The 15,032-nt window shown below is 44.9% G+C and overlaps 1 protein-coding gene across 1 annotated transcript in view; it reads left to right on the plus strand.

Moving 5' to 3' along the window:
• dusp3a (dual specificity phosphatase 3a) overlaps positions 1–15,032 on the plus strand; it is a 40,680-nt gene that overhangs the window by 11,492 nt on the left and 14,156 nt on the right. The window contains exon 2 of the mRNA XM_085966384.1: positions 1,683–1,909. Within this exon, the coding sequence (XP_085822510.1) occupies positions 1,683–1,909 (227 nt within the window). The remainder of the gene's footprint in view (positions 1–1,682; positions 1,910–15,032) is intronic.

Here is a 15,032-nt window from a genome sequence, read left to right on the forward strand (position 1 = left end):
TAACCTCCGGTTAAACGAAAGTTTCCTGTAGTCCCATTCCCCTGCTCTTTCCCGATAGCCTTGCAAATTTTTCCTTTTCAACTATTTATCCAATTGAAAGTTTTTTTTTAATTCAGTCATGGGATGTGGGTGTCGCTGGCAAGGCCAGCATTTATTGCCCATCCCTAATTGCTCTCGAGAAGGTGGTGGTGTGCTACCTTCTTGAATAAGTGGCTTTCTTTGCCATTTGCAGAGGGCAGTTAAGAGTCAACCACATTGCTGTGGGTCTGGAGTAACATATAGGCCAGACCGGGTAAGGACGGCAGATTTCCTTCCCTAAAGGGCATTAGTGAACCAGATGGGTTTTTACGACAATTCAGTAGTTTCATGGTCACCATTACTGATGCTAGTTATTTTATTCCAGGTTTATTTAATTTAAATTCCCCAGCTGTTGTGGGATTTGAACTCCTGTCTCCAGATGATTAGTCCAGGCCTCTGGATTACTAGTCCAGTAACCACTATGCTACCGTACCCCGTTATTATTGAGTGTGCTTTCACCACCCTTTCAGGCAATGCATTCTAGATCATAACAACTTGTAGAAACACATTTTTTAATGCCCCAATGATTTTTCTCCAGGGTTGCTTGGAGCAGCGTCCTGGAGAATAATCTTCGATTCCTGGAGACTCCAGGTCAATCCTGGAGGGTTGGCATCTCAATGAGGCAGCTATTTTGACTGTGGAACAGTTTCACCAGTTACTTTGGCCGCGATTTTCTCGATCGATGCGGCTCAGGAGCGGGTCAGCTGGTTTCCGGGTTCCAGTCCCGCCCCCAACTACATCCGGCCCACAGACGTGACTTTACGTCAATTGGCCTTGTTAAGCCCACCCTGCGGGCTTGCCGGCCAATTAAGAGGAAGCCGGTCACATGACATCATTTGATGATGCGTCATCTGCCAGTTTTCTTAAAGGGACCGTGCACAATTTTTTTTTGACAGCTGATTTCTCAGTGTTTGACAGCATTGAGGTGCTGCAAACACTGACAACCACTGTTCAAAGGTGAGCTCTTGCACCCAGGCTCTCCAGTGACTCCCTCCATAGGCTAGGACAGATGGCAGCTGCAGGTGAGGTTACAAAGCGATCTGTCACTGCTGAGAGAGGTTCTCCCAATGAGGTGGGACTACACATACACTTCAAAACTTGTTACCTACAGAAAAGTCTAACTGCATTAAAAATGAATTTCCCAACATTTTCTTACCACTGAAACTCACCAGTGCACCATTGGACCCTTCACACCACTTCTGCAGCTGTCATCAATGCAGAAACATTACAGCAGACTCACAACACACCACACTTACCTGGCGTGGTGTCCGGATGTCGGGAAGCCCGAAGTAAAAGTGTCAAAATTGGAAAAAGCCTGTTAACTGCTTGTTAACAACCTGTTAATGTGCAGTTAAGTGGCTATAATCCTTTTCCCGCCGCTAGGTGTCGGGTCCATGCGCAAATCGGGGATCCGACACTTGGAAAGATTGATTGGAGGTGGGTTGACGGCGGGTTTCCTGCCCGCTGTCAATCTTTGTGATTTTGCCAGAGGTCTCTCCTCCAAACCCGCCCCCTGAGCGCTGGCAAAATTCTGACCATTGAGTCCAGAAGTAAATAACTTTCAGTCTTCAAAGGACTAAGATCTTTAATCTTTTATTTTACAGGTTTGTTGCTCAAAATCTTATGAGATTAGAACGTTTGGGGATAACACATGTGCTAAACAGCGCAGAAGGAAACTCATTCATGCACGTTAACACCAATGCCGAGTTCTACGCAGGGTCAACGATCGTCTACCATGGAATCAAGGCCAATGACACGGAAGCATTCGATCTCAGTGCCTATTTTGAAGAAGCTGCAGATTTCATTGACAAGTCATTAGCGCAAAAGGATGGTAAGCAGAAAGTGCAGCAGAAATGTTATTATACAGAACTTGCTGTTATTTTTATGAATTTATAGGCAACTGTGCAATCTCACCCACAACCCCGTTGGCACCTTAATGCAGTGACTTGCTCTGCCATGCAATGGTAAAATATAGGTTCCATCACCCTGTATATGTAACCAGTTGCTAATGCCAGCTGGCATTAGCTGGATACTCACCAAGCCATAGGGACCTAAAGAAGATATAATAAAATAAATCCATTTATGGAGCTTTACACATTTAATTATGTTTAAATTATGGCCTAGAAATTCAGTATAGCCACGTTTGGGGCGCTAAAGCCGGGCGTTCGCTAAATTTAGCGCCCGGTGCAACTTAGCGCCACCTTCACCGATATTCAGTTGCATCGCCCCAAGAGGTTGCTGCTGCGCTAAAGCAGGCGATGCACGACTATCATAAGGCGCTAAGCCGGCGATCCAGGGCGCAACCACCGAGGGTGGGCGCAGCGCAGGTGCGGCAAGTTTCTGAATGAAGGCAGACACGCTGGCGCCGGTCAGCTCTTAAAGGGGGAGGGTCGACTTGTTTGGCTGCCATGCCCTGCACACTGCAGCCCTGAAGCAAGGCCTGACCATTGCTGGTTCATCAGTTCTATGCCCTGGACCATGGGGAAGCCCGCTATTCTTCCAAATCCCATTGCACGCTCTTGCTGCTTGTCCAGGGTCATGGGGAAGGAGATGTACTGCCGTCTCCTTCTGAAAAGGACATTGTTCACCTGGCGGATGCAGCAATGTACCGCAAACTGGGAGATGTTGGCAATGTCCCCAGTAGCGGATTGGAAGGAGCCGGTGGCCGAGAAGTTGAGAGCCACCGTCACCTTCACTGCCACCGACAGAAACGTCCTGCTCCTCAGCTGTGGCTGCAGATCTGTGCGAAGCAGGTGGCAGATCTCAGTGACCACCTCCCTTCTGAATCGCAGCCTCTGAACACACTGCTCCTCAGACATGAGAACTGCTGGCAGTATACCATGGGTGGGTAAAGCCTCCTGTGCCGACGCCTGTTGGCCCTTCTCCATCTGGCCATGACTGGCACTCTCTCACGTGTCTCTGATCCCTTTGAATGCAATGCAGAAAGCCAACGTTTCCACCCATTGCAGCCCCCATTATATGTGGCGACTCAAGGCTATGGCACTGAAAGTGAAATCCAAGTGCAAAGTTCTGGCCTGAAGCCAGAAGTACCTGTGCGAGCGCTGAGTCAAAGCAGAAAGGTATTGGTGAGACCGCACCTGGAATACTGCATACAGTTTTGGTGTCCATACTTAAGAAAAGACATACTTGCTCTCGAGTCAGTACAAAGAAGGTTCACTCGGTTAATCCCGGGGATGAGGGGGTGGTCATATGAGGAGAGGTTGAGTAGATTGGGACTCTACTCATTGGAGTTCAGAAGAATGAGAGGCGATCTTATTGAAACATATAAGATTGTGAAGGGGCTTGATCGGGTGGATGCGGTGAGGATGTTCCCAATGAAGGGTGAAACTAGAACTAGGGGGCATAATCTTAAAATAAGGGGCTGCTCTTTCAAAACTGAGATGAGGAGAAACTTCTTCACTCAGAGGGTGGTAGGTTTGTGGAATTTGCTGCCCCAGAAAGCTGTGGAAGATACATCATTAAATAAATTTAAAACAGAAATAGATAGTTTCCTAGAGGTAAAGGGAATTAAGGGTTACGGGGAGCGGGCAGGAAATTGGACATGAGTCTAGGTTCGGAATGGTCATGGCCCTGTGGGTAGTGGAGTGCGCCCAGGGGCCGTGTAGCCTGGTTCTGCTCCTACTGTGTTCTAATTCTGTGTTAGATTTCAGGAGATGGTTTTATTCCTGTTCCTGGCTAGGGTGGAGATCACCTTTACAGAAGGTAAGTACTGTAGAAAATATAGGGACAGAGTGATCTCCTGGAAGAATTTCGATCGCCTAGATGGGTCGGAGAGGAATTTCCCAGATTTTTTTCTCCCAAATTGGCCATTGGGTCTTTTATCTGGTTTTTCGCCTCTCCCGGGAGATCACCTGGGTTTGGGTGGATGCAGAGTGATAGAAGATTTGAGGTTAGGATCAGATCAGCCATGATCTTATTGAATGGTGGAGCAGGCTCGAGGGGCCGATTGGCCTACTCCTGCTCCTACTTCTTATGTTCTTATGAAAGCTCTCTGCCTTTGTCTCTCTCCAAATATCCGTCTCTCACACAGAAGGATTGGCACAAAATGGCTGCCACTTATAATGCAGAAGGAGTCCCCTTTAAATAGCGCCCCCGCAGCGACTGGGAACCGTTCCCCTCTACCAGTCGCTGGGGGCGCCAGGCGCAAAGAAGGGCGGCGCCACTGAAGTTCCGGTTCGGGGCGCACCAAGGGCGTTGCACCATGAAATGACGTCACGATCTGCGCGCGCAGCTGAGCGGGCGCTGCAGTTTAGCGCCGCTGCTAAATCTTGAGTGAAGTTCGCGAGAGGCGCAGATCGCGCCGCACCCGGGCGCTAGCCGCTTAGCGCCCCACTTCTCCTCCTAAGGCGCTAGCGGCTGGCGCAAACAACTGAATTTCTAGGCCTATGTTTTTTAAACTAGAATTCTATTTTGGCAAAGATGGTAGTTTACAATGTTTTTGTTTGATCTCATGAGAAGGCTTGTCTACATGAACACAATTGTAAATATTTATAGCAAAGTCTGAAACCTCAAAATTGAGCTGTACAAAGGCACAAAAAGGACTTCTGTTTGCAAGGTTAACGTCAGAATGTGCAGAATTCGGAGGGGACAACTGGACCAATGACACAGGAATTTGGCATATAAACATATTGGGCCATAATTTGCAGCCCCTACGGGTGCGTACGAGGTGCGCATGCACCAATAGGGGTCGCGCAAGTTCCGGGTTTAGGCATGCGCTAAAACCCAGAACTTGCAATCTGTCAAGAATTCTCTTGACAGATCCTCTGCATCCCTGGGAAAAGGGCATCCGCGGGCGGAGTGTTGGGCTATTTGCCCAACTCCTGCTCAACGAATGTCCGTAAAATTCTTACGCCTGGCAAAAGCAGATGTAAGGCCTGCTTTTATCAGCGTAAGAGTTTTAAAAAACAGAAAAATAAAATTTTATCAGTAATTTATACATTAAAAAACTTGGAAATAAGATGTTTATTTTTAGCCCCTTTAAAACATGTAAGTTTATTTTTCAAAATTAAATTTTTGTTTTCAATATTTAATTAAATGCCATTTTAATTAATTTTTAAATGTTATTTATTTATTTATTTGATGTCTAGGTGTATTTTTTGGGGCATTCCCATTCATGCTTATGGAGTTTCCGTACATACGGAACCTCCATAAGTAAAAATGGGGATTCCCTTCTGTTATTTGCTGGTCCGGCCCATGTGATTCCAGGGGCGTTCGCGAACCGCCTGCGCCCCTTCGATACATGGGCCTCTGCCCACGCGTACCTGGAGAGCCCCAGGACCGGGAATCTTCGTGGATCCCGTGGCCCCAGGTACGCGGGCATTTTATTTGCGGATCGGAGGCATTTCCCCCCGGGAAGTCTCCGACCGCAAATTCAGGGCCATTGTAAAATGGGATGATTGCACATAGGATTGCCCCTATGGGAGGGTATAGTAGTGTAGCAGTTACATTCACCCATGAAGAATGGCCAATTTGTTTATGTTACTGGACTAGCAATCCAGAGGTCTGGACTGATAATCCATAGAAAGTAAATTCAATTCCCAGTATTGCCGTTTGGTCAATTTGAATTCAGTTTAAACGAAATGTAGAAGTAAAAAGCTGGAATCAGTAAAAGTGACCATGAAGCTGTCGGATTATTGTTAAAAACCCATCTGGTTCACTAGTGTCCTTCAGGAGAGGAAATCTGCCATCCTTACCTGGTCTGGCCTATATGTGACTCCAGTCCCACACCAATGTGGTTGACTCTTAACTGCCTTCTGATGTGGCCTAGCAAGCCGCTCAGTTGTATTCAACAGCTTCAAGGGCAACTAGAGATGGACAATAAATGCCGGCCTTGCCAGTGACGCCCACATCCTGAGAGTGATTTTTTTTTTTAAAGTCCTCATTAGCTGAGTAGCTCTTGGAATGGTGCTACGTACAGGGAAGGAGTCAAGTCAGCCAATCTCATATATTTCCCAGCAATCAGATTTAGCAGCAGCACCATAAGATTGGGATTGAGACATGTGCCTGCCCCCTCAGTTGGAAAATATTGTATGGCGTGAGGAGCTTGAAGAGCAGAGGAACCAGAACCAATGTTCCAACTACATAAACATGAATAACAAATTAACATTGCATTATTACAATAGCAAAATACTGCGGATGCTGGAAATCTGAAATAACAACAGAAAACGCTGGAAAAACTCGGCAAGCCAGGCAGCATCCATGGAGAGAGAAACAGAGTTAACGTTTCAGGTCGTCAGACGAAAGGTTTTCGACCTAAAACGTTAACTCTGTTTCTCTCTCCACGGATGCTGCCTGGCCTGCTGAGTTTTTCCAGCGTTTTCTGTTGTTATTTAACATTGCATTATGTTTGACCAACAACTATGAAAAACATTCCTCCCGGCTGACAACAGGGTTGACACATGCCGAACCTTTTAATAACATATTTAAATAAAAGTAATTCAATTAAACATGGGTACTGAATTGGACTTGCTTTTTCTGGGTTTTAAGTAGCCTTGGTTAAGATTGAATCACACCAGTGACATCACACTTGTTAATAGACAACTTTCACTTGCCATTTGATGCACAAATTGGTTTGATATTCGGCAAAGACTAAATAAGCAACAAAGAACAATTGGTCTCTAAGGAGACTGTAGCATTGATCCCTGTGCTATAGAATGTATGCATTTCAGGGGATCTCTTTTTCCTATACAACTATATATCTTTTCCAACCTTACAGTTGCCCTTTACTTATTGTAACTGAATCTGGATCAAGAGTAATTTTGGTTCCTATCTTGCAAGACCCAGTTTCCAGGTTCCTCCCACACAAATCATCTATTAATATTTGGCATAAAGGAGCAAAATTATATGAGGTATTAAATATAGCAGTAGATGAGATGGCATAGTGGCACTAAAATACCAATATTTTGTGCAATGAAGTTGCACCATGTAGATGTGTCTGCATAGTTCCACTCACTAAACTGTGTGCAATACATAGTGTGCAGTAGAAATAATTGGATAATAGAGGGAGGGAAATCAGAAATCAGAAAACTATAGGTCACCAGCAATTTATAATGAATATTAAGTTATTAGAAAATAATGGAGATTGATGTTAGCTGTTCAATTCTGAACTCTAACCTTGTAATGACCTACACATTCTGATGTGCCATTAGTTAAGCACTTCCTGTAGATAAAAATTGGGAGGTCGATGAGTTCTGAAATGCTGATCGTGCAACATGAGGAGCCAACATCTTTCATCTCTGTCGGTGCTGAATTTACTTGTTCTCAAGGATATTTGATATTATCCACCACTTATGTACAAGTAATATTTGGTAAAGACACCGCTCAAGATTAGTTCAGAAACCAGAGAAGTTGAACCTTTTAGAGGCCGGTCAAGAAGCTTTGCCAACATATTAACACACAATGCTGCAACGTCATTCCCAGAGTGCATTGTGATGTGAGCTTATTAGTAGAAAAACAGTTCTCACTATACCACTATCTTGGTGATATGTTCATGAATAATGACCTTTAACCTTTAGAGCCAGACAATATTTTCATCATAAGACGTAGGAGCAGGTGTAGGTCATTTGGCCCCTTGAGCCTGCTCCGCCATTCAATAAGATCATGGCTGAAGAAAGGTGTAACCTCAAGCCCTAGACTTCCAGGTGTGTTCTGATAAGACCACCGTTTGTAAACAAGCAACCCACCTTGGGTAGCTGGTTTAATTTTCTAAGAGCCTTTTTCATACTTCTGCATCAGAGCTGGTGCTGTGAATTTGGGAAGACAATAGAATGGAAAATATGCTGTAGAATGTGTGCACTGCACTTCCAAATTGAAAGCTGTATGTTTTAGTGCTCCATAGCACCTTGTGCTGCAATAGTTCTGGTTTGCTAACACACAACTTCATATTCATTACTAAATATCCAGTGCACTCCACAAAAGTACAGGATAGGTAAGGAGCACACATATATCCACTAACACAAAACAGGGAGAGTCCGCAATAAATATTTTAATAATTTGTATCCACTAGGGCTGTATTCTACAAAAGAAATGTATAATGTAATGTTCCAAATAAGATCAACAAGATAATGCACCACAAATATGATTCAGAGATTACATCTTGGTCGTTGCTGATTAGAAAGTCACTCTGAGTCAATTCAGATACTTGCGTACTCTAGATTCGTCTTGGTTGTGATGCATCTTTGTCAATGTTGAGCAATGGATCTTACAAGTAAATGTGCCTCGAATGATTAGATTAATGACTCTGGTCTTAATTGGGGTGTAATGGGTCTAAAAAGTAATTTATGTTCATGGATTATATGTCAAGATACAGATGTTGAATCTTTAAAGTGGTTTTGGAGCAGAGAGAAAACTCCGATTATTTCAGTGTTTTCATGAGCTACTTGCTGCATTTCCAGCAATGTTGCCACAATAACAAGATTGCTGATAAATCCAGGGGCACAGAATTTTAAAAGAAAACCCAGCCTTTCTTTATGCAGATCCATTCTGAGCATGATTCCAAGACAGAAATGGAAAGGGTGATCCAAATTTAGAAAGATTAGGACAAAATGCAAGCATGGGTCAAGCTAGACTCACTTTGGCAAGTAACTTGGATCTAAATTAAGTTTTAATTTATATTATTGATCGTTTTTGGTGAGAATCAGTAGGTTTGGGCCAGAGCCGCAAGGTTTGTGTCAGGGTTAGTAGGTATTGGTCAGTGTCAGTGGATATTGATTGGTTGCGAACAAGGCATACTGAAGCCTATTCAGATATTCCCATGCAGTATACGAAGTGTATGTTTATTTCCATCAAGTTTTCTTACATCGGCCCGTATTTTCCGATAGGAGGCTTCCTGCGTGCAGATACCTCCTATCGGAAAAAAATCTACGAACTTACCTGAGGGCTCCCGAGGTCCGGACACTTCCGCTCCTAGGCCTCTCCAAAGTCGAAATGTGCAGGGCCTGTAGTGTCCGTGTGTTGATAAAGACACTGAAGACAGGAGTTGGTTCATAGGTATTTACTAAGCAAAGTCTGGGGGGGGTTCTAACGGATATACACAATATACAGGCTTATATAGCCCGAGTGGCAATTACCGGCATTACAGCACACCTGGGGCCTCTTAAAGGCACATACACCACAATTCCTCCCCTTTTAGCTAACCAGTACATCATATTTTAAGTAATTATTAATTACATGTTATAAGCAAAATAATATACATTGCTGTAGTTAATTAATTATAAGTTAGTCTCTCAGGAGGCTTCCTGACTCGGTCCGGATAACGCCTCGGGGGTGTAGTAGTTTCTGGTGGTATAGTAGGTTCTTCTGGCAAGACTGATTCAGCTTGAATGCCAGTGTCGGGTTCATCGGGTTCCAGTATCACCGGATCGGAGGTAGATATGGGTATCTCTACTTCATCGTTAGATGTATAGAGTTGTGGTGTAGGTTGTCCCTTTTCGGATGACTTTATGATTTGGTCAGCATGGCGCCTTATTATGCTTTCTCCAATGTCCACGGTATACATCAGTGGTCCTAGTCGTGTGCAGATAGTTCCAGGCTGCCATTTCTCGGTACGGTAGTCCCGGGCCAAAACTTGTTGACCTATCTGGAAGGTTCTAGTTGGCCTTTCATTCATGCCTTGAAACTGCCGGTTCTCCACGTCCCTTCTGATGTTGGGCTTGACCAAATCCAGCCGGCATCTTAGGTTTCTATTGAAGAACATAATGGCGGGAGTTTGGTTGGTAACCATATGTGTTGCATTCCTGTATGCGAATAAGAAGTTATCCACCTTGTGCTGAAGTTTTATGTCTTCATTACCCATGGCCTTCTTGAAGGTCTGGACAAACCTTTCAGCCAATCCATTGGTGGCGGGATGGTATGGGGCGGACGTGTAGTGCTTAACCCCATTGTTTTTAAGAACTTTCTGAATTCTTTGGACACAAATTGCGGTCCATTATCAGAACATGTCTGTTCCGGCAGCCCATTCCTGGCAAATATGGTCCTCAATACTGTGATGGTTTTTTCCGTGGTGGTGGAGGACATCTTTATTACCTCCGGCCACTTGGAGTGTGCATCAACCGCGATTAAGAACATTGAGTCCATAAATGGACCAGCAAAGTCGATGTGCACCCTTTGCCAGGGAGATGAGGGCCACTCCCATGGATGTAGAGGGGCTTGTGGTGGAGCGTTTTGGACCTTCTGGCATCCTAGGCAGCTCTTGGTCATTTCTTCGATGTCTCCATCGATACCTGGTCACCATACAAACGCCCTAGCTAGGTTCTTCATTTTCACTCCACCCAGATGCCCCTCGTGAAGCTCCTTTAGCACTTTATCCTGGAGTTTGGGTGGAATCACCACTCTGGATCCACACATCAAGGTTCCTCGGCACACTGACAGCTGTTCTCCTCTTTGCGAGAATGCTGGCAACAGTGGTTCGCCATGTGCTGGCCATCCCTTCACTGTTAAATCGTAGACCTGTGAGAGAGTCGGGTCATTTCTCGTCTCCCTTTCAATGGCAGAATTTGTCACTGGTAGACATTCCACTATGGTAGAGTGGAACATCTCTACTGGGTCTACTGTAGGTGCCTCTTCTACCGTTGGCAACGGTAGGCGCGATAAACCGTCAGCATTCCCATGCTGTTTTGACCCTTTGTATTCTATGTTGTATTGGTGTGCCCCTAGAAAAAGGGACCACCTCTGTAGCCTTTGCGCTGTCATAATGGGAACACCTTTTTTAGGGTTGAATATGGAGATGAGGGGTTGCTGGTCAGTCAACAAGGTAAATTTTTGTCCGTGTAGGTAATGGTTGAATTTCTTCACTCCCCATACCAGGCTGAGTGCTTCCCTGTCGATTTGGGCATAGTTACGCTCAGCTGAGTTTAATGAGCGTGACGCAAAAGCTATCGGCCGTTCTGAGCCATCAGGGAATTTATGGGATAATACTGCTCCTATGCCGTAAGGGGATGCATCGCACGCCAGTCTGATTGGCAGTGATGGGTTGTAATGCGCCAAAACTTCTTCGGATGTGATTAAGTCTTTGCATTTATGGAAGGCACGTTTACAGTCTTCGTTCCATTTCCAAATCACTCCTGTTTGTAGAAGTTCATTAAGAGGGTGTAGAAGAGTTGATAAGTTCGGTAAAAATTTATGATAGTAATTTATTAATCCCAGGAACGACCTTAATTGTGAAACATTTTCAGGTGCTGGGGCTTTTATAACCGCTTCAGTTTTTTCAGGTGACTTATGCAACCCTTCATTATTAATTATGTGGCCACAATATGATATCTGATTTTGGAAAAATTCGCACTTGGGGCGATTCGCTCGTAGGCCCCGTTCTTTCAGCCTAGTGCGCACCTGCTCCAAATTGGTAAGGTGCTCATTGTCATTTTCTCCTGTTACAAGGATGTCGTCTAGGTAGCATTGAGTCCCCGGAATCCCTTGCAGGACTTGCTCCATAGCTCTTTGCCAGATAGCTGGAGCTGATGCTACTCCAAAAACCAGTCGATTGTACTGGTACAGGCCTTTGTGTGTGTTTATCGTGAGATACTTTTTAGAGGCCTCCTCAACCTCCATCTGTAGATATGCCTGTGCCAAGTCAATTTTGGTGAAACGTTTCCCTCCGGATAGTGAGGCGAAAATATCTTCTATCCTCGGAAGGGGATACTGTACTGTGTGAAGGACCGGGTTTACATTCACCTTGAAGTCACCACAGATGCGAATTTTTCTCTGTTCTTCAGATTTATCTTTATTCAATGCTTTTTTCATGACTGGAACGATGGGTGTTGCCCATTCGCTCCAATCTATTTTGGATAATACGCCTGCTTTTTCCAAATTCTCCAGCTCTGCCTCGACTGCTGGACGTATTGCGTATGGCACCGGTCTTGCCTTAAAAAATTTGGGAATTGCTGCATCTTCCACTTTTATTGAGGCGGTGATGCCTTTCAAGGTTCCTAGTTTCTCTTGAAACACTTCTTTGGCGTTGGCCAAGATGTCTTTTAATCGTTCAGGTATGATGTCATCATTGTTTTTTTCCTTACTGGTCACCGTCAGTGCCTGAATGGAGTGCCAGTCTAAACGTATCTTCCTGATCCATTCACGTCCCAACAACGGTGGACCACCATCTTGTAGAATGTATAAATACAACTTTTGTATTTCTTTGCCGTTGTATACAACAGGCACCCTTATTTTTCCTTTGGGGTATACTTTCTGCCCCGTATATGTTTTTAAGATAATGGATGTGGCTTTTAGAGGTATATGCGAAAATAGCCTCTCGTAATCCCGTCGATTTATTACGGTTAGAGCTGATCCTGTATCTAGCTCCATTTTAACTGGGGACCCTGCTATTGTGAGGGTAACCCAAATGGTTTGGTAATCATCTTTGGCAAGTACATTATGTAATTTGAGACAGCTTAGTCTCTTGTTTTCGAAGTCGCTATCGCTCTTCTGGTCTTCGGAGCTACTGTCCGTCATCACTTGTACCTTCCTGTACTTTTCTTTATTGATTTTTTTTTTCTGTCAGTGGATTTATTTTGTCCAGATTGGCATACCCGTGCAATGTGTCCAATCTTTCCGCATTGCCTGCATGCTTTGTCCTTGAACCAGCAGTCCCTCTGGTTATGGGTGGATCTGCCGCAGCGATAACATCTTTCGAAACCCTGTGTCATTTCATGGGTGCTGAAGTCCTGTGTCTTTTGTTGTATCTCTGCAGCTCCTTTTGCTGCTGCTTCGTATGATACAGCCATACTGAAAGCTTTGTCCAATGTTAAATCTTTTTCAGAAAGCAGTCTTTTTTGTGTTCCTTCACTTAAGAGACCGCAAACGAATTTGTCTCGAAGATAATCTGATTGGCAGTACTTTGATAGCTTTCTTAATTCGGTTAGGTAATCAGCGTTACTTTCATTCTTGTGTTGATTTCTCTTGAAGAACTTGAATCGTTCCGCTATCAGCAGCGGTGTTGGGTTTAAGTGCTCCTGCAGGGTATCAACAATTTCTTTAAAATTCTTGCCCTTTGGTTTGGCTGGAGTGATTAAATTTCGTAACAGCCCGTATGTCTTTGCGCCCATTAAGTTCAGAAGTACTGAAGCTTTTTTTTCATCTTCTATTCCATTTGCAGTGCAATATACCTCTACTCTTTCCACATATGTGGTCCAATCCTCTATTTCGCTATCAAAAGCATCAATATTGCCAGACTTGGGCTTTTCAGAAAAGATATGGCGCTTCCCGCGCTTTTTTTTCTTTTCTGTAGCAAAGATATGGCGCTTCCCGCGCTTTCCTGCCGCTGCTGCCGATAACAATGCTGTTTACTGTGGTTTCCGTTCTCTTTTTTTAATTTACTGTTGGAGACTCGTTCCCGCCGGAGGTCTGAATGCTGACCTGCTTGCCGCGCCGGCCGTCTCCCGAGTGCTCCCTCCCAGTCCGTTATTGCTTGCCTCCGATTTCGCTGCCTGTCTCAGCTGTAGAGCCAGCCGCTGGAGCCCCAGCCTGACGCCCAGGAAGAATTAGCGCAGTACCTGCCACCAGCTTGGCCAGCTGGTGAAACCACAGCTTCTCTCACTTCCTTGAGTCTTCTGGACGCCCGAGGAATCGATGTCCTTGAGGTGCTGCCGAATTGCAGGTAAGTCTGTTTCCACTTCGTCGCCACTGTAGTGTCCGTGTATTGATAAAGCCACTGAAGACAGGAGTTGGTTCATAGGTATTTACTAAGCAAAGTCTGGGGGGGGTGGGGTTCTAACGGATATACACAATATACAGGCTTATATAACCCGAGTGGCAATTACCAGCATTACAGCACACCTGGGGCTCTTAAAGGCACATACACCACAGGGCCCACGTATCCCAGAGGCGCAGGCGGTTCGCAAGCATCCCTGGGATCACGTGGGCCGGGCCAGGCCAGCCAATAGGAGAAGGGAATCTCCCTTCATACTTTTGACAGATAGACCTGTCAAATATATGAATGGAGATCACCCCAAAAACACTGTAAAATATTTCTTAAAAAATTTTTTAAATCACATTTTTAAAATGAGTTAAAATTACAAATTAAATATTTTAAACAAATTTAATTTTTTGAAAAAAATAATTAAAGTTTTTTACGGGGCTAAAAATAAACTTTTATCTTTTTTTTAAAGTATTTTAAAATGATAAATGAGTGAAAAAAATGCTTTTCAACTCTTATGCTGGTAAAAGCAGGCCTTACATCTGCTTTTACCAGGCGTAAGATTTCTAAGGGTTTTCAGCGGGCGGAGGTTCTGCAGAATGCAGAACGCTCCCCCTGCAGAGGCCCTTCTCCAGGGCAGGCACCCAATCTGTCAAGAGCATTCTTGACAGATCGGAAATACCGGTTTTCAGCGCATGCGCTTCGCATGTCTGAAACCGGCATTTCCGATGTCCCTACGGGTGCGTACACAGCGCGAACACACCCGTAGGCATCGGAAAATACGGGCCATCATCTCTGAATGACTTCATTCTTAGTCCCAGGAATTCTTCCCAGTAATCCTCTAACCCGTACAAGGCAGTAAGGAAAACCATTTTAAGATTATGATTATGAAAGGCTGCTAACGGAGATGATAATGTTTGTTTACCTTTGAATTAATAATATTGTTGGGGGGAAAAATTCAGTTGTTTGCGCCTCCCGTTAGCACCTTAAGAGGGCGTTAATGGGGCGCAAAGCAACTAGCGCCCGGGCGCGGCGATGTTTGCACCACTCGCGAAATTAACTCGACATTTTGCGGCGGCGCTAAACACTACCGCCACGATCTCCTCCGCCGGCAGATCGTGACATCAGTCGAGTGCGCAACGCCCCGGTAGCAGCCCGGACTGGATATTGAGTGGCACCCCCGGCCTTACCACCTGTCGCTAGCAACGACAGGGGAGCATTTTGCAGTCAGAAAGGGACTGGGGGAACGCTATTTAAAGGCGGCCGCTTCCTGCCTTTTTTTGTTGGTGACATTTGTGCACCACGCATT

This window comes from Somniosus microcephalus, chromosome 24 (assembly GCF_052327205.1).
Source record: "Somniosus microcephalus isolate GS21.2 chromosome 24, FLI_Smic_1.0, whole genome shotgun sequence".
In the NCBI taxonomy this organism is placed as follows: Eukaryota; Metazoa; Chordata; class Chondrichthyes; order Squaliformes; family Somniosidae; genus Somniosus; species Somniosus microcephalus.